This window comes from Malurus melanocephalus, unplaced genomic scaffold (assembly GCF_030028575.1).
Source record: "Malurus melanocephalus ecotype Western Australia unplaced genomic scaffold, MMel_1.1 scaffold_173, whole genome shotgun sequence".
In the NCBI taxonomy this organism is placed as follows: Eukaryota; Metazoa; Chordata; class Aves; order Passeriformes; family Maluridae; genus Malurus; species Malurus melanocephalus.
This window is the reverse complement of record NW_026623405.1, coordinates 702698-724672: the sequence shown is the minus strand read 5'-3', so window position 1 is coordinate 724672 and position 21975 is coordinate 702698. Positions and strand designations below refer to the sequence as shown.

The window sequence follows — 21975 nt, the reverse complement described above, 5'->3', positions numbered from 1 at the left end:
TACTGCCTTTCCTTCCTTGGCACTTCCTTCAAATACCCTCCCAAGACCCTGAGGCACAACATGGGACAAAGACCTCCAATAAAAAAAAAAAAAAACCGCACATAAACCAGGACGAGTCCTGTAATCATAGTAATGAAAGGCAGTTGAAGTGTCTGTGGTGCAGTCACTCTGATGCTCTGACGAGTTCACTAACAGAGACCATCTGAGCACTACAGATGACAGTTTAAATTGCTTACATGGATGGGCATKGCAAGAAGAGATGACATGTATTTATTTTGGAAATCACTGTATAGMTATGCAACCTTCCAAACCTTCCTAGAAGTTTTCTGATCTCCCAGAAGGTGTTTTCTGGAAGCACACAAGGGTTTTTATTTCTGCTCTTCAGAGCTGTGAACTGAGATGAATATGCTGTGCTTTGACTTTACATTTACAGCTGTAGAAATAATTCCATAGGAATTATCCTTTTTTAACTTAGCCTAGATTTTTTTTTTATTTTTGATAAGCAAACAATAACATTGTGCTRTTAAATGATTTTGACCCAGAAATCTTCTGTGAAGGAAGGCAGGAGGGGGGTGGTGCTGTACTCTGCATATATAAGCACAGCACTTAGGTTTATGAAGCTCTAGATATTTCTACTGGAATTCATCAGTATTTTTTTATTTAACATGAAGTTTCGAATGCAAATATATTTTTAAAGGCTTTTTGTTTATGACTTTCATCTTAGTTCTTGCAGCTGTGTATAGAGCTAGGTTTAAGGCTACTTGGAAGCTAAAAAGTGTGTWGCAAGTGCATTTGTACAGATGCCATGTTCTCATTCTATTTGTTGTCTTTAAAAGTATTTATATGGTAACAAATCAGCACCTCAGTTCATCCAGAATTAGCCAGGGGGAGCAGGGAGAGAGAGAGAATCCAGGGAAGTGATGGTACTTGAAATTTCTAGCACTCTTTTAACTGTGATACCTCTACAAAGTTTGTTTGTAGTCATTGCACTTTTATTAAATTAAACTCCTTAGTTTTCCAAAGCAAATATAGTGAAATCAGGTATTTGCAACTGTAACTACCAAGGTCACTTTTGGAATGTGTTACTCAGTTCTGATTAAAGACAGAATTGGGGAAAAATGGAAAATCAGACACTGAAGGCATGGATATTTTCTGCGTATTCTCAGAAMCATGTATTGCTTATTCTAGGGGAGGAATTAAAGTATTACTTCTATTAATCACTAGCTGTCACTGAATTATTTCTCATTAAGAAAACTGATACTGATAAAAGATTTGTGCAACCTTAAGTAAATGCAGAAAGATTRTTACTTTACACGGTACCTGTTAAAACAAATATACATCATTATAAAAACAAAGTAGTGATGTTTGTTGTTACTGTGGACTGTGGATAGAAGGAAAACGGGACAGACAGTAGCAGGTGTGGCTAAAACCCTGATATTTWTGCCTCCACTGAAGCACTTCCCAGTGGCACTCTGAGGGGATAAATATTACTGAGGAACTTAAARCTCTGTGATAGAAAAGGGACCACGTTGAGAGGTCAAGTATGTTCAATGCTACCCTCAGATGCATTCAGTGAACAATGAGGCAGTAATGAGGATGGGAAAATATCTACTCAGACTTTTTATGCATCGTTAGTCAAGCCAGTGGGTATTATGGTTGAACTAAAAAAAAATCAAGGAAAACAAACTAATTTTGGATCAAACCACATTTTTTTCATTTTCTCCCCAGCAAAACAATAAACTGAAAAGAGGGTTGACCAGAAACAAAACATTTTGTCTTCAGTTTATTTGTCCGTCTTTATTTTAGTTAATTAAATTTGAACATTGATAGTTTTGTTCTGAAAATGCTGTAAGAAATGCTTAGTCTTTTCCAAATATATTTGCTTTCTGAATGTTTTTTTCAGAAACTATTTATTAAATTTGACCCAATTTCATAAACAGTTTTATTCTCCCTTTATGATGTGTTTAACTGGTTAATCATATTCTCCATTGCCATTATTTTGTTTCCCAGGAACAAAGACTGCTCATATTTTTTCCTTTTATCCTCTTAATTGAAATGCAGGATGCCTCATCACCAAAATATTTGAGTGTTTTCCATATTAAAAAAATGCCCTCCACAAAACCTCTTCACATTCAACAATGTGAAAATGAAAAATCTGTGTGGTTAAAAGATATGTGCACGAGTGGGAAAAGGTGAGCATGGAGAGATGGATTTTGTACGTGATTCTGAAAAAGGTATTTATCCATCCTTTGTGAGGTTCTTCCTTCAGTGATCAAGCTGGGGAGCAAAGCTGGTACAATCCCTCAAAACAAAGACAAGTAACTCCCAAGCAGCACCAACCTGACACGGAGTTTGTRTTCCAAGTCCAAAGTCCTGAATTAAAAGGGAGGGGAATGCATGTGTTGCTTATCTGGTACAGACAGAACAGCACTCACCCAGACTCTCCAGTGCTGATAGCTGTGGTCTACCGAGTTTAGCAGCAATTTCATTTTTTCCCCAGGACATACAGATATGTGTTTTGCTCCTTGGTATAGCGAGCTGCAGTAATTAAGGTAACAAATCCACAGGAGCCCACACAGAGTTCCATGGTTCAATGTACAGTTTTTCTGGCTAGTCCTTGATAGGAAGATGAAAGTATTTTAAAGCCAAGGATAATTTGGACAGCTGCTCTTTATAAAGTCAACTAGATCATAGTAAGTCTACTATTAGTTTGACAATTGAAAGCCACACATCCCACATGAGRACAAAAAAAAATGCCAGCTCATTTATTTTGTGAAGCCTTTTCCCTCTTTTCAGACAAATGATCTCAAACTTGCCCAGGCTGAGCTTGAGTTAATTGTTTTGCCTCTTTGAGCAATCCTGAAGGAGACTGTGCTAAATTCAGAGTAAAGAGGATGCTGTGCTTTGCTTCTGAGGTGGTTCTGTGTAGATATTTGATAAGGCAGAGCACAGGAAGGAGCTGTTTGGGATGCTGCAGGGAGAGCCCTGGAGATGGAGGAAGGTGTCCACTATGACTCAGAGACAGATATCTYAGCACAGTTCCCATGTAAATGAACTGAGATACAAGTATAATGTTTAGTTGCTAATTACATTTAGWCTCCTTTGGGGAGCCCACCAAGATTTCTATGAATGTACCGTTCCAGCCAGTGAACAGARAGAATTAATCCATTGGTTTGCTCTAACAAGGGACCTAAAAAGAACAATTACTTACACTGCTGTGATTGCCCTTCYTCAAGGTTAAATTCTTCACATGAGATAATGTGATAATCTCATGTTCTTCACATGAGATAATTTTCTTCGAAGAGTACTGAAAGCTTTTACATGATCAATCCACTTGTTTTTCTAAATTAACAATATTGCTTTGGGTAATGAATATTTTTCATTAGTAGCATCTTTATCCTTCGTAAACTACATATTAAAAACAAAATTTAAAAACTAAGAATCAAAAAATATAACCTGGGAGAGTATTCRAAGGTTTCCTATCATAACTGATCTTCCAGCACTGAATTCTCATGGCAGATGTAAGTAACAAAAACTATTTATCTAAAAACCCTCCCTACCTCCCCCATGTTACTTATTCTAATGCTTAATTCCCACTTCCATTACAATTTTTTTTCCTAATGACTCAATCTGAATTTCATTTGATGCGGTTTAACCCCAACTTGCTGTCCACTGGTTGTGTTTGGATTTTCCTCTGCACTCTCCCTCTACTTSAGGCTTTACCAKCACTGAGACAGCACMAAGATTTCTTCAGKTGTACAGTCCAGRCTCCACAACTTCATGATCAYGTTAATTCACATTCAGGGTGCAGTYCCTGAGCCCTTGGTGCAGAARTATTCCTTACACTRACATTCTTCAGCATAGGCTGATAAAATTCATTCCTTCYGTGTAAGAATCTTGCCTTTGTGCCCTTTGATTGCCTTTTTATTTTTTAATTGGTCCATTCAAAAATTTTGTGTATTTACTCAAACATTGCATTCCTAAAAATACAAATTTTTGTAAGTCAGAAGCAGCAAAGTGGATGTACACTACTGMAAACAAGATCTTTGTGGTAAAATATTGTGATTTGTTATCATCAGTTCTCTRTTCAAGGTGGTTTCAAGACACAAAGAAAACTGGGGAAGTTTATAGGAACATAACACGTGTGAATTCAGGAGAATGATTGGTAACTAACAATACCCCAAAAGATGCTTTATTGACCTTTTTGAGACAAGAGGTAGCTGAGGAATGTAACAGTAATAGTCTCATTTGGCAATCAGATTTTCAAAGAAATTGTGCTTTTATTAATGATCTCAGGTTCTCTGTGGTTTCTATATTGGAGCTATTACAAGTGCCCAGATCAGATTTGAGGATGTGTTTATGTCTCTTTTTAATGTTTTCAGAAGGGGCAGTGGCTTTGCTGTCAAAATACCACTGGGCCCTTCATTCCTCTCCTGTACTGCCAGGTCTGTTCATAGGAATTCTTTCTGATACGGTTTTGGTTTTTCCTTTTAGGTAGAGAGGATTGTAGACAAAAGGAAGAACAAGAAGGGCAAATGGGAATATCTCATCAGGTGGAAAGGCTATGGGAGCAATGAAGACACCTGGGAACCTGAACATCACCTACTCCATTGTGAGGAATTTATTGATGAGTTCAATAGACTACACGTTAGCAGAGAAAAGCGATCCCGGCACGGGAAACAGGCCAGCGGGCCAAAATTACTGCGGGAAAGCCGAGGGTCGTCCATGGAGAAAATACCACAYAGACCTGAATCTGGGAAGTCTAAAGGATCAACACACAAAAGGAAGAGAATTAATCCATCTCATCAAAAACAGAAACGAGGATATGCAGCAAAGCCAGGATCTGCAAATGACAGGGCTGCTAAAACTGTGACTTACCGAACTACTCCCAGCGGTTTACAGATCATGCCACTGAAAAAGCCACATAATGGTCTRCAGAATGGAGATGGCAGCCATGAAAAAGATTCTAGACATTTTGGGAATGGCTCACAGCAGCAAAACATGGATTTAAATGATCACGAAGGAGAGCAAACCTTGCCCAGCGTGTTGGAAGTCAGTAACGATWCCCCTGTTGTGAATGGAATTGGTATGTGATTTAAACAACTCCTCTTTGGGGGAGGGGGGTGTTAATTGCAGCAGCCGCAAGTAGGGCCCACTCGTGGAAAAATTGTCACACAAGTGATATGGTGAGAAGTACACACAAACAAGTTTCCCTATATATTATACACCTTTTTATCAGTTGGCTTCTCTCTTTCCTTTCCCCACGGAGTGACACAAAGCAGTGTGGGCTCTGTCATGTGCCTGTGCAGTGTAAATCCCTATGGAARTGAGCACAGGGCATGGAGTAGGAAWGACMACAGAGGTATGTACAATGCTACARCTYTGGGTTTGTGCATCACCATGTAACAAATCACTTCTCAGTTAGGAGTGCTCAAACCCAATGGTCGAGAAAAAGCAGAATTCTTTTAGAATTAATACCACTCTTGCTAAAGTGTCCTGGTAAGTATGGCTAAATAAGATTCAAGTTCTCAGTATTAATGCTTGTTGTAGCCAGGAACACTGAGAACAGCCAGGCCCTTGTCTCTGACCGTGACTGGAAACATCAAAAGTCTCCAGACAGACTTTGCAGCAATGTGCAGACAGTCTTGAAGTGAATGAGAAGATACAGGAGAAATTTCTTTCTGATCTTCATAGTTACTGATTGGCTTGGTTCTCAAAGGTTTATGTTCTCTATAAAAACTATTCAGTTTAACACAAATTAAATAGCTTCTCATTATCTATATGTGTCCAATCTTTTTGGTTTGTGAGTTTTTAATCCTACCACATTTACAGCCTCAGTGGTGTTTTGTGACAGCAATTTTCAGGAGTTAACAATAAGGTGTAYATTTTGTTTTGGGATTTGGGATTTTGTTGGAGGGGGTGAGGTGTTGACCTTTACTTTCATTGAATAACTCTTGTGCCTCCATGAAGGGCTGAGGTGGAGGATGCCCTGTCAGTCAGTGGGCAGCCCCAGCCCTTTCAGACTTCCTGCCACCCTGAAGTTTGTACAGATTTCTGATGGTTTTGGGTATCCTCTCGTGCCATTGGTGTGAGAGGGGGAACAGCAGGAGCTGTTCCAAATGATTTCCTACTGCTTACTGATACAGTGATGATAGAACCTTTGAAGAATTATTTTCTCTGCTCTTACACACTGCATAAAGGTTTTCATTGAATGATCCACAGTTGCTCTTGGTGTTTTCTTTCCTTCCTTGTTACAGTTAATTTAGAACACAGCTTTATGTATGATCCCTTTCACTATGCATTTAATCTGCTTTACTGTTGCCAATTCACCTTTTTCTTATGATTCAGTGAAGCTYCTCAAAATCTTTCCTAGCTTTCACTCTACTTATTTTGTATTGCCTTCAAATTTTCCTCTCATATTTCTCTTCCCAGTTCATTAATACATACATTAAATAAACTAATCCTTCTGCAGGTCCTTGGGACAGCCAACKTGACATGATGAAAAGTAGCCATTTGTTCCAATTATTTATTTTTATTAGCTRTTTTCTATAGCCCATGATAGTACTCATTTCCTTAACAGCTTCTTGTGAATTATACACTGCCAAAAACTTTTCAGAAGTCAACATGAATTATATCACCCCGCTTTCCTTTTTCCACCTTGCTTGCAACCTGGCAAATGCTCCTTGATTTGGGAAATAGAACTGACCTTGCCCAGTCTTACTGGCTATATCTGATAGCTGCTGGGATCTTTCAAACCAGGCATCAAATATGCTATTAAAAGACTCCCAAACCAGCAAAATGTATGGTCAGATTTAAATGCATAATTACTCCTGATGATGTCCATGAAATTTAAAGTTAAAGCACTTCAAAGTGTATTTTGGCTTTTGCATTTTAGGAGTTTGAGTTCATGTAAGAATGCTTAAAATTTACTTGCTTCTTTAAAACAACTTGCATTTCTAACTACAGAAGTGTACATTTTTCTTTTTTTCCTTACTGTTTCTAATGAAGTTTTTTTAATAGTTTGTTTTATGTTATTCATGAGGAAGCTCTGATACAAAATGTGTCTTTGAAATGCATTAATTCYCATATTTTAGAATATTTTGTTTAATGAAGAACTAAAGGGTCACAAAGAACYGTGAGGTCAAATGAGCCTTTCCTTTGTCCCCACAGGAGCTAAGGAATGGCCACTACCAGCCCTGATTGAATAATCCCTGTCAGAGAGCTCTAGTTCAGTGGAAAKCTGCTTTGCCTGAGCAGCCAGGTGTTCTCTCCTGGCCCAAGAGCTGATCTCTGCAGCTCCTTTCAAACAGTTCTTYATGACAGCTTTTGCATTCTCCAAATCCATCACTTGTGTTCTGTATTTTGCTCCCCTTGCATTCTGTAGGCAAAAGTAAGAGATCTTTAAATCTCTGCTTGGTTCTTTTCTGAAAAGCCCATACTCAGCAGCACTGCCAAGGTCAGGAATCCCTCGAGTCCTGCTGTGTGATACCCAGCACAGGCAGAGTGGAGGAAACTACAAAAAGGAGAGATGAGAATGCCAGAGTAAGAGCAGACAGAAACTGGTGAAGAAGGGTCAAAATCAAATTACTAGTTTTTTTCTTAATATTGCCCTGCAAGCTTGAGAGAAGCCACATTTCCTGATACAGAGGTCTGAAATGTCAAGTGGAAGAAACTTGCACTGCTCCTCACCAAGTCCAGCAATTTCCTTGAATCCCTCAGTGTTCACACTCACACAGAGGATGCCAGTGTGATTCTGCCTTGTGGCCATTATTATCACAGAAACTCACTTTAATTGGGATCAACGCCACCCAAAAACCCGGGCTGAAATTTTACAAATTACAAATGAAGAAAGTTTCAGAGAAAAATTCCCAATTTGTTGAAGAACAGAAATTTTGTTCCAAACATCTTGGGTTTCAAAACTTTCTCCAAATGTGAGCCAAGGTCCTAAGGCTGTGTCCCTGGGGACCGGGAGCAATGTGGCAGTCTGCTTGGCAGGACTCCCACGTTTAGCTTGGAGGCAGCCAGCTATGCCAGAGGTTTCAGGCAGTCTGCCACTGAGTCTGGAAGTTGAAAGGCTGGCATGCTCCATCAGCACTCGCAGGGCTCCCAGGCACTAGCTGTGGAACAAAGAGAGAGCCTGGAGRACCTGGTTTGGCTCCCAGAAGCTGTGGCTCCTGGGCAGCCCCGTTCGGAATCTGAGGAAGCAGACGTTTGTGTCAGCTTTGAGATTGCTTGTGTGGAACCCAAATGAATGTCAGACTCATTTCACAGCTAAGTGTAAGACAGCACAGAAAATGTGTATAGAAATTTTAGGTTTGTCTTGAGATGAAGCCTAGATTTGGAAAAGTCAAAAATTCCCTGCAATTTGAAAACCCAGCTCCGCTMCCATTATGGGCCTATGCTTGAAAGTCTCCAAAACCATCAACCTGAACCAATTGTTTCATATTGTAATAATGTTTAACCACCAGTGCGTTGAACCAAGCAATATAGACAGTAATGTTTAAACTAGAAGTAATCAAATAATAGTTTTTTGTTTGTCTGTCCRTGCCAGTTCTGTTCAAACAAATAACAGCTATTTGAAAAGCAGCTTTTGATGACTCCTTCAATGAACTTCCATCAGTGTTTGGTTTTGTGTATAAATCCACTTGGGTGCAAGTGTTTCTTCTTCAACCTCTAGACAAAACTCTCACCAGGAAGCTTTTTCCCATCCATCTCCCAGAAGGATGAGTGTGTAACTCCMGKTGTGTGCACAAAATGMTAAATGCACCCCAGTGGAGGCCTKGGACCTTGTGGARGTTGGGAYAGATCTTTAACAGCAAAAAYTSTCTTCTACCTTCTACACRTCCTGCCATWAGGGGAGCAGAATCATCCTTACTSACAGTAATTTAAGGGTCTGCARWTTGGAAAAYKWTGAAAAACTCTGTGAAGAGCATCCACTGATGCTCCYAGGAGCTAACAGTACTGTTCTTTCTGATGATATTTGTTGTCTTCTGTTATCACAATTCTGTTTCTCTCCAGATATTGTAATTGAGAGTGATTGTTTTGTCAAGTTTCTTGACAGCATCAAAAATATCCCCTTTTAATTTTCTCTTTCCTTTTTCTACATCGCTCTATTTCTGTACCATCTGCTGTAGAATTTCTGCCTGTCATGTATCACTAACCAYTGTTTTTCTCCATTACAAAAATCTTTGTAGTCTCATGGTGCCCTTGATTTAAATACTCTCTGTGACTTAGTCACTGCTTCCTCTTGGTTTTTTAGCTTATTCTGTTTTATTTATTCTGAAAGAACACTGGCAGTAAAAGACAAGCAAACATGCTTGCTCTTAGTTTGGATAAAAGCTCATTGCTTTTAGATATCTTACAGATGCTCCCTTAGCTGCAGAAGTCTGAAATTATTAGTAAATTATCAACAGAACACAGCTTTTAAGTATGTACAGTATTAACCATTACCCACAAAAAAAAAAAGAAAAAAAAAAAAAAGACAGAAAAGAGGCAGTTAAAGGCTTGGGAAGACTGAGGAATACCAGGCTGCTTTCCCAGGGAGACTGAGGAAGCATGGCTTATTTCAGCCAGAAAAATTAAAGCCTCAGCTCCATCATCCTTTTCATTCAGCATAAATGCATACTGCTAATAAAAGCAGCAGTCCAGCTCTCATTCCCATGACATCCTCWTGGTTATTCCCATCCCTCCCTCTGCACCAGTTTTAGTACTCTTGAGGCTACAGGGTGAACCTTATCTGTTTGAAAATTAACCACTTTTGCAGGGTGAGTTTTCAGCCAGGTCAGTTCATGGTGTGACTGCTCATGCCAGTTCTGGGATTGCTGTGGAGGGTGTTGGCACAGGGACTGCACCATTAAACTGGCTCTGATGGAACATCAGAAAAGATGTATCTGAAAATAAMAGCAGCTTGAGGTGTCCTCTGCTAGCGTGCAAAAGCAGTGGAAGACGTGGAGCTCTGAGTTCCCCAAAGCACTGAGTTCGTTGCGATCTTTCTTTTCTTTCCCACTCTTTGTCTGCCTCAGCTTTTTAGAATATAAATTTCAAATGGGTTTTCTGCAGTGCCTGATATAATGGAGCCTCAGTCTCAGAACCTTGGGCAGTGGTGGAGTAGTGTAGAAGATGCACAGAGGATTACTGGAATAAAAGAGGCTTCAGTAAAGGAGARGGGGTGGCTGAGGGGGAGCATGATCAAAGTTTACAAAACCATCAAGGCCTCAGATTTACTAAATGCAGAACTGTTGCTCATGAAATCCCTCGATAGCAGAACTGGGGACCACTCACTGAAACTGGTGGAACATCAGATAAAAGCACAGATGAAAGAAAATTCTTCTCTGTGTAGTGGCTACCCAACTTCTCAAAGTCATACCACAGGAARCTGTGGAGACAGACAGCATCAACAGGCTCAAAGGGGGATTAGAGAAATCCATGAAAAGGTCCACGAGCAAACACTGAAGGAAACAGGAGGGATGAGCCCTCTCATATTTCTATACAACACTTAGGGATGATATTATGGGAAAGCACTGCAGAAAGCAACCAAGCTTGCATTTTCTCCTTAAATAGCATCCTTTACTGCCATTCTTGGAGAAGGATTACTGCATGCCCCGGTGGTCTGGGGATATCTTAGGTTCCCTTAAAAAAAAAGCATTGACGTTTCTTATAAATATAAATGCTGGTTTAGGTATTCTACAAGTTCTACAACTGATTAAAATCAAGGTAATAATTACATTAAACTCCCACTAAAAGAAAGAGTATTTTCTCCCATTCTGTTTTCTTTCAGTACTTAGACTGAGWATCAAATACTTACTTTCTACTAAGCCAGTAAACCATACTTAAATGTATCTAAAGCTTCCTTAGTTAAATTGTGACATCCTTAATTTGATTCATGTGCAGCATAAATTGCTTYGAGTCTTTGAATGTCTCTTTTTGCCTGTCACAGTCATTTTTCACCTTGACATACTCAGATGCTGCTACCATTGTGTGCATTGAGCAGGTGCTGACTGTTGAGGGAATATCCCAATGGCTCCAGTGGTTCCAGAGCAAACCTTCAGGAGCTCCACCACCTCCATGCAGCAAACTGTTAAATTGGCCTGGTTTCACATCAGTGTTGTCTTTAGATGGTGCTGATCRTTTTCTCCAGTTTATCGGATTAAACAGGATTACAGGGATGCACTGGAGACACGGAARCAACAAACCACTCACTGCATACTGTTCTGTTAATGAGCCACTCTTGGAAATTACACTTTTCCGTCTAGATTTGTCTCATATTTAATTTAGATCTTTCTTCTGGTTAAATTTCTTTCAGCTGGCGTCCAGATAGTTAAAATATTGTGGTAAGATCTATAGTTTCTTACATCATCTGTTCATTCACAAACTGAATACATGAATAAAGAAGAATAAAACAAACCCAAAAGAAAATTGRTTTTGTTGAGATGGATTATCTGAGTGAAAGAATCTTCTACTTTTGTCTTACCATTTATATATAAAATAGATGTGGCATAATCTTCCACACTAGGTAGATAATCAGYACAGTTAGTCTGACACACCTTCCATTCAATGGGCATTTGTGCGTCTGATTTTGTAAGTCCTTTACAATTTTTTGGGGGAGTTTTAACTCATCACATTTAAGTAGTTTATTGCTTGGTCCAGCAAGATGTTAAGGATTGAGTAGATTAAAATGCAATATTTAATAGCCTGACTCACTCAAATAGTTAATTAGTTTCACTATATTATTCCCAATGACACTGGTGTTCCATTAGTCATTTCACAAGYTGATTTCTGTTTGTAAGAATATATGTCAAAATAGATGCAGCAGTTAAACCTTATGGAAAAGAAGAAATGTGCCATAGGAAATTATTCATAACATTTAAAGGTCAAGCACATGATAATCTCTGCACTTGTAGATACTTTTTGTCAAGAAAACAAATTTCAAACTCTTCTGATTTCAAATKACTTTTTTTTAAGTGATGATCTAATGGAATTTGGCAATGTTTTCATTGCACCAGGTAAATCCTCTATTCAGTATAACCCAGGCAATGCTTTAGATGTTATCTCTTAATTCAACAAAGAAGATCTTTCTGAGTTTCTGAACAGACTCCTGGTCCAGGGTGGATCCCGGTGTGTAGGTGTGTGAGTACACACACACACACAGCACATGAGACCCGGTCACACACTGCTGGGCACTGCCTGTATTTTCACATCCCATCTCCTAACTGCAATGCACATGCAGGATTTCACACACTGTGAACAATTCCACAGGCCACTGCCAACTGTGAGGTGTCAGACAGATCAGTTACCTACGTAAGCATCAGGCTGAAACATAGCTAATCCAAAATGAGGGTAACTGATTTCAGTTTAGAGTCATCTGTCACAAATTCACTGTTTAGTTATATCCCAACAGAGCATTTTTAGTTGGATAGTGGTCACTTAWACTGTAAAATTTAGATCTGTGTTCTAATATTCATGTTGTCTGCCCTTTAAAAATTCCTGGCTATTTGAAACCAGGAGCTGGAACAGGTCAGCTTTGGCAGGAGTAAAGAACAGAACAAACAAAGGTGTTTTCATTCGGCTCTCTCTTGGCCTTTCTTAAAAATGGTGCATTGTGGGCTGGTGTCTGTTTAAACAAAAAATAGTGTCTTTAATCTCTATCCCTCAACAACCTGTCTGTGCTTTATTTTTAATGGCAATAGTGTGAAACATCTGTAATTAGAAAAGGATTATTGCATACAAATCTTGTAAAGCTCCTTCAACACCCCGCTCACACTGTTACCAATCATCATCTATTGCCTATTACAGAAACACTGCAAACATCAGCAAAGGAATGGTTTCAGCAGTTCATACACAGTGTAAGTCAGAATAAACTGTCTTTAAAAACTGGCTYATTATTATTCTCACTTGTTTTTAAGGAGGAATCATATCTTTCTTCTCATAGTTCTCTTTTTTCCCTGCTGCTGGATACTCTCCAAAATGGCATCAGTTCATTGGGTCTAGAGGTTGTCTGATCAGAGAACAAAAAGTTCTGCACGTTGRAGTACAGAATTAGAACAATGGCTTGAGGCCACATTTGACTAGCCAGGCACATTTTTTTATTTATTTTATAGTATCATTTTATATTTATTTATTTTTGTTGAAGCTAAAAGAGAGTATCACTCCATTTCTTTGATGGTATAGARGTAATTATGTTTCGATTCTTTTCATCTGCCAGGCTCTTCCCTGGCCAATGGAAGCTTGAATCTACACAGCACTGTGAAAAGGAAACTTGATGGAGAGAAAGATTATGTCTTCGATAAGAGACTGAGATACAGCGTGCGACAAAATGAAAGTAACTGCCGCTTCAGGGACATTGTAGTCCGGAAAGAAGATGGTTTCACACATATTTTGCTGTCAAGTCAGACTTCAGAGAACAATGCACTSACCCCAGAGGTAAGTATTTAGCCCTAAAAACCAAAGAAAGCCATCCTAATGTGCAGGTTATCTTGTAAATACTGCACTTTAATTTGATTTTATGTGTTTTTTTCTAATTGATGATCTTAGAAAATAAATCTGGAGTACAGACATATCTAACTTTTTCACACTTGGGATTCGTATCAAAAAGAATGCAATGGAAATTAAATTTTAATTCACATGTCAGAAAACAAAAATTAGTAAAGAAAGGAATGGCAGAATCAGTATTTCCAGCATGGAGTTGTGTGAAGCAGCTTTTCACATGTTGAAGTTACTGATACTTACTATCCTTAGGAGAAATCTGGTCTCCTTCCTTTTACTAATTTAAATAGTGCTCCCATTGCATATAGAGAATTTCAGTCTATATCCTGAGCCATTCTAAATTCTATGTTGATCCCTAATTACTTTTTCTCTGAGCCATTGTACGAATCCTTATTTATGAAATCTTAACCAATTAGGGGCTCTATCCTCAGCTGAATTGCAGAAAGTCATACAACATATAAAAGATAGAAATGAATTCCCTTATTCCAAACATTATGCACGCAAGGGTAGCCTCAGACTTGCAGGTTGTACTAKCCCATGGATCACTGGAAGGGCTGAGGAGCTTTTTCTGCCTCCAGACACTCCAGCACAGCTCCATCCTACACAGCACCTTCAAGATCAGAGTGTATGAAATACCAGTTTGAGCACCACCTGAGGGAAGAGTAGATAGTAGCTTTGAGGAATCTTTTYATTCAGTAAGAAAATGAGTAACTTTGAAGTTAATTACCTACAACTGGCAGGTATGATGGGTCCTCAATTTGAGTCCCCTTCCCAAATGCACACATACATGTGGGCAGTTAATACATTGAGTGATATTAAATGGCTAAAATGGGTGGTACATATCACTCCTCATTTAAACTAATATTATTTATATACTCCTCATTTATCACTCCTCATTTTTAAACTAATATTTAGAAGGACTATCTTSGTAATTACCACAGAACACCAAACACTTGCTTTCAACACTAATTCCTTAAGATGCATTAGATTGCATTAAATCCATCTCTGTCTTAATTACCACTAATTGATACTGTAAGTAATTTAAATGAAGGAGCTCAAGGGCCTGAAAAAATATGAAATCATGGACTTACTGCATTCCATCAGAACAGACATACCTTTGCATTTCTGGCTGTGCTGTTCCAAACAGGGGATTAATTCAGGCTCTTTGGATCTGCCAAACCAATCCATTTCATCCTTTGAAAGTTTTCAATATGTCAGGAACCCACCTCTGTAGAAGAATAAATGATAARCATGTAATAGTCCTCTGCCTGCATCACCAGTGTAGACTATTTCTAGAGCCTTTATTGAAGTTCACTTGAAAACCAGGAAATACATTTTAGAAAACCACTTTGCTGACCAGGATGGTCAGGAATTAATCAGGTAATGAGTTCTCCACATGGAGATTGTCTGTTTAAACTTCATCCAGGCCAAAAGCARTGGCAGGCTCTTGCCCTTGGAAGACTCATGACTGTAAACATGAAATGGCTTCTTTGGCCTCAGTCCAGGCTGCTGCCCATGGTCATTCACACACAAACCCAGCACCTCCAGGATTGGCAATTTCACTTCTTGCTGGCAATTACAGCAAAAACGCAAGGAACTGAAAGGAGGAAAGTGTTGAATGACTTGTCCCTGCAGTTTGTCACCCATAGGTGAGACAAACTGACAAAGTGTTTTAGGGAGGTTTAGAGGATTTTCGRTTTTGATGCTTTTATCCCAGTGAATGCAAAGTACAAACACACAATTCCTACAAAATGAAGAAAGTATGCTTCATTTTGTGTAAAGAAATGCTAACTTCAGGCTTTGTTAGACATTCAGTAAATTATGTTTGSCAAATAGCAAATGAATAATTTATTCAGAGCAGGTCTACTTAATGTGGTTRAATAGTGGCCTGATTATACCCRGCCATCTACATTAAGGAAAAAAAASGTGTGCACTGCAATAATTTTAAACTTTTAAACTCAAGCTTATATAAAATTCCTCTCACCCATCAGCAGCTSTGCTTCCCTTTGTGCTTTATCAGAATCTTCAGATGAAATTTAATAGTTGTGTTCAACCATTGGACTCTATTGTTTATGCTAATTGAATTAAAATAATAAAGAACTTATTTATACAAAATAAAAAAAGAAAAAAAAAAAGAAAGAAGTCTACCTGACTCTTCATCCCATATTATTTGTAACCCTATTTGTACAGGTGATTTTAGCATGAAATGTGCCAATGCTCTTTCCAGCAGCCTTTGCACTGATTGAAGTTGGCTCAGTGCCTCTTTAGTAATTGAGTTTTTTCTACAAAATTGTTCAGGGCACTATAGAAATTCTTTCTTATTTTTTACAAGACCTTATAAAACTTCCAAGACAGTGTCATGAAACAGCACAGCTTGTTCTTATTTCAGTAGTTTAGGCTTGCTACGTTTAAAATTTGTTTTTTAAATGCATTTGTGAAATATTTCATTATTATAAATTCCATTTCTTCTTGTGGGACTWTTGCTGCTTCTGAAGCTCTTTCTCCAGTGATGCTGCTGCTGTTTTAACTCAGCACATCTCAAGGATCCAAATTCTGTTTCAGACTAAATGGACCCATCTGCTGTTTTTATTTAACACTATTAACAGAGCTAGGAGTTAATATTCCCCTGAATTAAAAGCAAAACATTCTCTAAACAGCCTGGGTTTGTTTCCATCAAAGAGTGACAGAACTACCTCAAGTACCTTCTCATGCACAAGAATCAGGTTTCARATTTCTGGCCATGTGAATTACAGGGTTTAATGTTCTGCCAGGTGCATTTTGGAGCACTGGTTTGCCTTCACTTTTCCTAACTTGAAATAATAAAAAAGAAGGTACAAGATTACTGTTCTCTGTGTTTCTGCTCTCACACAAAAGTAAATTGTGGTTTGGGCCAGTATTTGTGCCTGCAGTTTTAGAGGTTCCCAAGTCTTTTAGGTGCTGGACAGAAAGGACTCGGAGTCCGTTTGCACAGTCAGTAACACAAAGTTTATTTATGTAAAAAGGCACAAGTGGGCAAGAGGTTCTAAGAACAACAGAATGGCTTTAAAATTTGAGTTTACTGTAACATTTACAGAATAATTACCTTTAAGAATACCACAGTGAGTCCTCAGAGATTCAGAGAAGTTAACTTTTTTAACTAGTAYTTCTGTTTATGTGAACAAGAGGCTTCTGTTCAAGATACTTTGTGTAATTACAGTGATAAATTCCAAGCTCTTTGATTTTCCCARTGTAAGCATGATGGAAAGCAAAGGGCACCAAATGCCTTTGGAAATTTCCTACATCCAGCAAAAGGCATTAAAATAAGCTCTTAGAAGTTTAATGAAGKTTTTAACCAGTTTGTTTGTTTTGCAATATAAGATGTCCTGTTCAAGATGTAACCAGATCATTTTCTTGACAGGATTAAAAATATAAGCAACTTCTGAGAAGGTGATAATTTTATTATATATTTTGGTTTCAATAAAACAGTTAGTGAAGCACTAGGCCTGGTCTAAATTTACAATCCAATCAATTATCATAACCTAAATAACTGGCCCATACTGTTCTGTAAATAATTCATCAGAAATTTTCAGCAAATGTATTCAAATAGAAATACTGTCCCCACAACTGAAAATTACCCAGAAGGCCATTAAAAAGCTAATTAATAAAAGCACGGATCTGGAGAATATTGCTAAGGAGATCTGGAAATAGTAGTATTAGATCTGGTCCACTAGAGAAAATAAAATTTAATTGGACAAATGCCATAGTTATAGCAAAATGGGGAAAGGTTTAAGGACTATGGAAGAAAGAAAAAAAATATGGAATCTGACAAAGAAATATAACTAAAGACAGTTTATATCTCTGTATTTGAAAACTGAATTCACCACCACATCAAACAGAAGTTTGTCCTTAGAAACAGAGAGCAGTTCTGAACTAAAATTATATTTATTTTACAGTACTGCAGTTTAATACACAGGTCTGCAACCCTGCAGACAGACCAGCTCTTTTATCATTATTTTCTTGCTCATAGCTTTTCTGTAAATAGCTGTAGAGAAATGCCCATGCCCAGATAATCCATGGGAAAGCCAAGGCTCCCAGAAGCAGCAGCAGGCTSAGTGAAAAGGGGACTCAGGGAATTTTGGACTGCACCAGCAAAGGAACCATGGCATAGACCACAGGAGTGAGAATGGGCTTGGCTGGCAKTGCTGGATTCCAGTGAGCCTCCAAGCACCTTTGGATGATAAATTAATGATAAACTTTGAGCTGTTTAGAAAAAAATACACATYTTGGAGCCTGAAAATGCTRATAYRTAATGGTTTCYTGGTTTCTTTTGGTAGRAAYTAGTGGAGCAGGGGAACTAAATTTYCCCTTCTGCTCAAAAATATTAAGCAAATCCTTCCCACTTTTAACCATATCTGAGAAACTGATCCTAATAACAGACTTTCAATGTCATCCTCTCCAGAACACTGAAAAGCAGTGATGACAGAACACTGTTTTTTCCTACAAGAAGTGTAACCTCTGCTCAAAAATTTGGATGGYTTTTAGCTGGCTTTAGTCATCCAGATCAGTGAGGGGTGAGATAAAAAAGAGGCAGGTTTGTAACAGTAATGATGTGTGGGAAGGAAGGAAAGCACTGGTAACAGCAAAGAGGTGGCACATAGGCAAATACCACCAGAGGAAGGGGAATAATAAAAAAACTTGCAGAATGGAGTATCATAGTATTTAGTCCAACATTCCTCACTGGACAGAAAAATGTTTAACTGCTATTCCCTGATATTATTTATACATTCGCCCTAAGAAAGAGCAGATTGTGAGATCTYTTCARGTGAATTAAGAGGACAACATTGCAYTCATGTGGAACTAGGAAAATCAAAACACATATACTTTTAAATTTTAATATCTACCACATTCTTAAGTTTCTCTTTCAGCACTGAACAGTGTTTTTTGAGGCTTTTCCCCTTTGTTTCCCCATTATATGTGCAGTGTTGCTGTGTTTCTTCCAGCTGAGGTCTGAGACAGCCTSTGAGACTCTCAGAATAAACAGTGCTCCTAAAATTGCTGATGACATTTTTGTACCTGCATAAGAATTTCAAATACACTTCCAAATTCTTCAGCTTTTAATTACTTCACTTCCACCCACTGTCACACACTTAGTATTACATGTGTTCTGAAGTGCTCTTGCAGAAGTGAAGCATCTAAAAGTTCACCACCTGCTCTCTCATGCCCAGTCCCAGCCAGTGATTCTCACTTTTAAACAAACCCATAGAGCAAGCAGCAAATCCACAGGATTTCTGTTAAAAGGCAACCTCAGGTGGCATCAACAAAACTTCAGTGTTTGGGGACATTTCTTAAACAAGACACTTCAGGGATCTAAAGAAGTTTTGGAAACAGAAAGTAGTGAACAGAAATAATCACAGGCTAAAAATCTTGGGTTTCTCTCATGTGGAAACTCTATTTAAATCCCCAGTTTCATTTAGTTCTCTCTTACCTAAATTTACACCAACAGCAAATCTTTCAGTGCAAAAGAGAAAAATTTRAGTCAGCAGGACCCTGTCCATAGGAAATACTTGGACTCATGGGTATGATTAAGGATAGGAGGTGTCACAGTAGATGAAATCGTGGCCCTTGCAGTGAGGAGCAATCACTACAGAGAAGAGGGGGCTGAAATGAGTTACAGCTCACAAACCACATTCAGTTGTGACCAAACAAGAAGTTACCCATCATATGTTTATGAAATAATATTTCCTTTCAAAAATCATTAGAAAACAATTCTCTGCTCCGGTGAAAGGCCATTTTCCTACAATACCAGCAGCTCAGTTMTATACAGATTTTGATTAGGTTTGATTTATGGTGCAATTAATAGCTTGATCCAGTTGTAAAACAGARTCAAAATGTCTCTTTTTCAAGGGACTTTTTTGCTTTAACTTTTGTAAACTATAAAAATATCACTGACTACAGAAAAAGGAATAATATGTTTGTCGTGTTGATGTTTATGATGTCATCTTGTCCTGCTTTGCTCTGGTTAAATCATATGAACCAAAGTAGTTGAAGAATTGAAAACTGGGGTTTACAGATTTTGCTTACAAGCTGTTGAGGTTAATAATAGGCTTTTGCTGTGATAAACATGTTCCCCAGGATACAGTGATGTACACTGAATGTACACAACAAAAATAAAAACGTGCTATTGGAAATTTTAAATTGCAATCAATTAGCATAAGCTGGGTAGAATTTCCCATACAACAAAGAACAGCCAAGTCCTAAAACCTCTTTGAGTTAGTAAAAAATCAACAAAGCACTGCCAAGTAGAAAATATTTTGCAAACTCTCAGTGTTATAATTCGAAGTATATTAAAATTATATACAATTGATGTATTAATAGTGCCCAAAAATTAAGTCTCTCAAAATCAATAAGGTTTGTAAAAGTAGGGAAATGATATTGCCACGGCATGCATGTCGAATTGTTTACTTTTCTTTATCCACAGATCATGAAGGAAGTTCGGAGAGCATTGTGCAATGCATCAGCTGATGACAGTAAACTCTTACTTCTCAGCGCAGTGGGAAGTGTATTCTGTAGTGGCCTAGATTACTCATATTTAATTGGCAGGTTATCCAATGACAGAAGAAAGGAAAGCACTAGGATTGCAGAAGCTATAAGGTGACCCAAGCTTACCTATGATCTCTAAATTATGAAATGCAGTGTGTGATTATAAAGATATTTATCAGGTCCAAAARTGTTGTATATTTAAATGTTGATTGCATTCGAATTATAGTCCTGCAAATTTGTTTAGTAAAAATAAACTTGGACCTTTCTGTATTAGAAAAGCAAGCACATTTATTCCAGTGCTAATATCCATAGGGATTTATTTTATTCCAGTTCTCTGTATTTAATATTTCAAATCATTCCTCCAAATTCAAATACAACTCCGTTGTTTTTCCAAATTCAGTATTGCTTCATGTTCTAAAGTGGTTCCTGAAAGGCAGATCTTTTACTTGTTTTAATGTTCATCATTTTAATGAATTTCAATCCAAATGGGAATCCACAGCTTACTCATATTCTGTTGAAWTAGCAGTCTGCCACTGTATTTCAGAACCTTACTAGAAGGGTCTCCACTCTTCTTCTTRAATTTGAATTACTTAATATATATGTAAATGTAGTTTTATTTTTGTAACTAAAATGTGACTTTCCTTTTATATATACATATATATACGTATCACATCACCTTAATAGAATTCCAGGGTTTATGACATGCAGTCTGCAAATCAATCTGCACAACACATCACCAAATATTCCATTATCCACMAGGTAGATTTTCCAGTATAAATCAACATTATTCCACTAAAACCAATGGTATTTCCCCAGTCTGTATCAGGAGAGGATTTGGTCCCGTTTTTTTCCTCCCCCATTTCCGACAAATAAATATAATTCTTCTGAGAGCTTTAAAACTTTATGCAACAATTCTATGAAGGAATATTGATTTTTTTTTTATAACAACAAATCTCTACTTGGGATTTATTAGTATAAAATAAGATCAGGTTTAGTTATTACAAAATATATACTAACCACCAATTTTCTTGGCTACAACTACTGCAGATCAGTTTGGATTCTTGGTTTAAAACTTTTGAATTTCTCAAATTAGAATTTCTCAAAGTAGCAATTATTTTGAAAGAATTTAAAACACACTTCTTAAATGTAGTAAGTTACAATCTGTTTATAAGACCCTAACTATGCTCACATACCATAGGTGATACTTTTTAAAAGAGAAACCCTTTGAAGGACACATTCTAATTTTATATTATAAATGTGAGAGTTTTGTAACAATGTGGAACCAAAATAAAAAAAGTGAGGGAAGAAAATCACTACTCTTGTCTGAAAACAGGCACACTTACAGTCCACCAAAAGATGCAAATTTAATATTATTCTTGTAAAAATTGTGCAGATAGGTATTGTTATATATGTTTACATTTACTTGCACATATCTAATATACAGGTATACTTATCAATTTAACATTTAAATGAGTATAAACCAGACTGATAGTCAGTTTTTTCACCCTTGGACTCAGACAACACTCTTGAAATACTGGTACAATGTWCTGCTCCTTGTCAAGAATGTCGGCTTCAGGCCCACTGAAAATAGATTTTTTTATTGTACTTCTGGAAACAATACCCTACGTTTTCCATTTAGCACTCTCTGTGCTYCTGTGAACAAAGGACTCAACTCATGGAAAATACACTGTAATAAGAGAAGAAAAGAATGTCCATTGCTTTTTCAGTGGTTTGGATGTCCTAAAACACATCCACGGATCTCTGCCTCCACTGCTTTACATCAASTTAGACTTCTATCAAAATGAAATTGAAATCTTGGTTACCATGTGTTTCCACTTTCCAGAGCGTGGCTCTCATATACCAGTCACAAGCTCCAGCTGAAGTTTCAGTCCCCACCACGTCTCCTCTGCCATGAATGGTTCATTTATTCATTGGTGCCGTGTCCTCAGCCACGCCGGCGGCGTTTGTAATGAA

The 21975-nt window shown here is 37.8% G+C and overlaps 1 protein-coding gene across 1 annotated transcript in view; it reads left to right on the top strand.

Moving 5' to 3' along the window:
* The window catches only part of CDYL2 (chromodomain Y like 2), a 59141-nt gene that overhangs the window by 26380 nt on the left and 10786 nt on the right, over positions 1–21975 (top strand). Inside the window, exons 2-4 of the mRNA XM_057372523.1 lie at positions 4495–5086; positions 13202–13419; positions 19940–20112. Of these exons, the coding sequence (XP_057228506.1) occupies positions 4495–5086; positions 13202–13419; positions 19940–20112 (983 nt within the window). The remainder of the gene's footprint in view (positions 1–4494; positions 5087–13201; positions 13420–19939; positions 20113–21975) is intronic.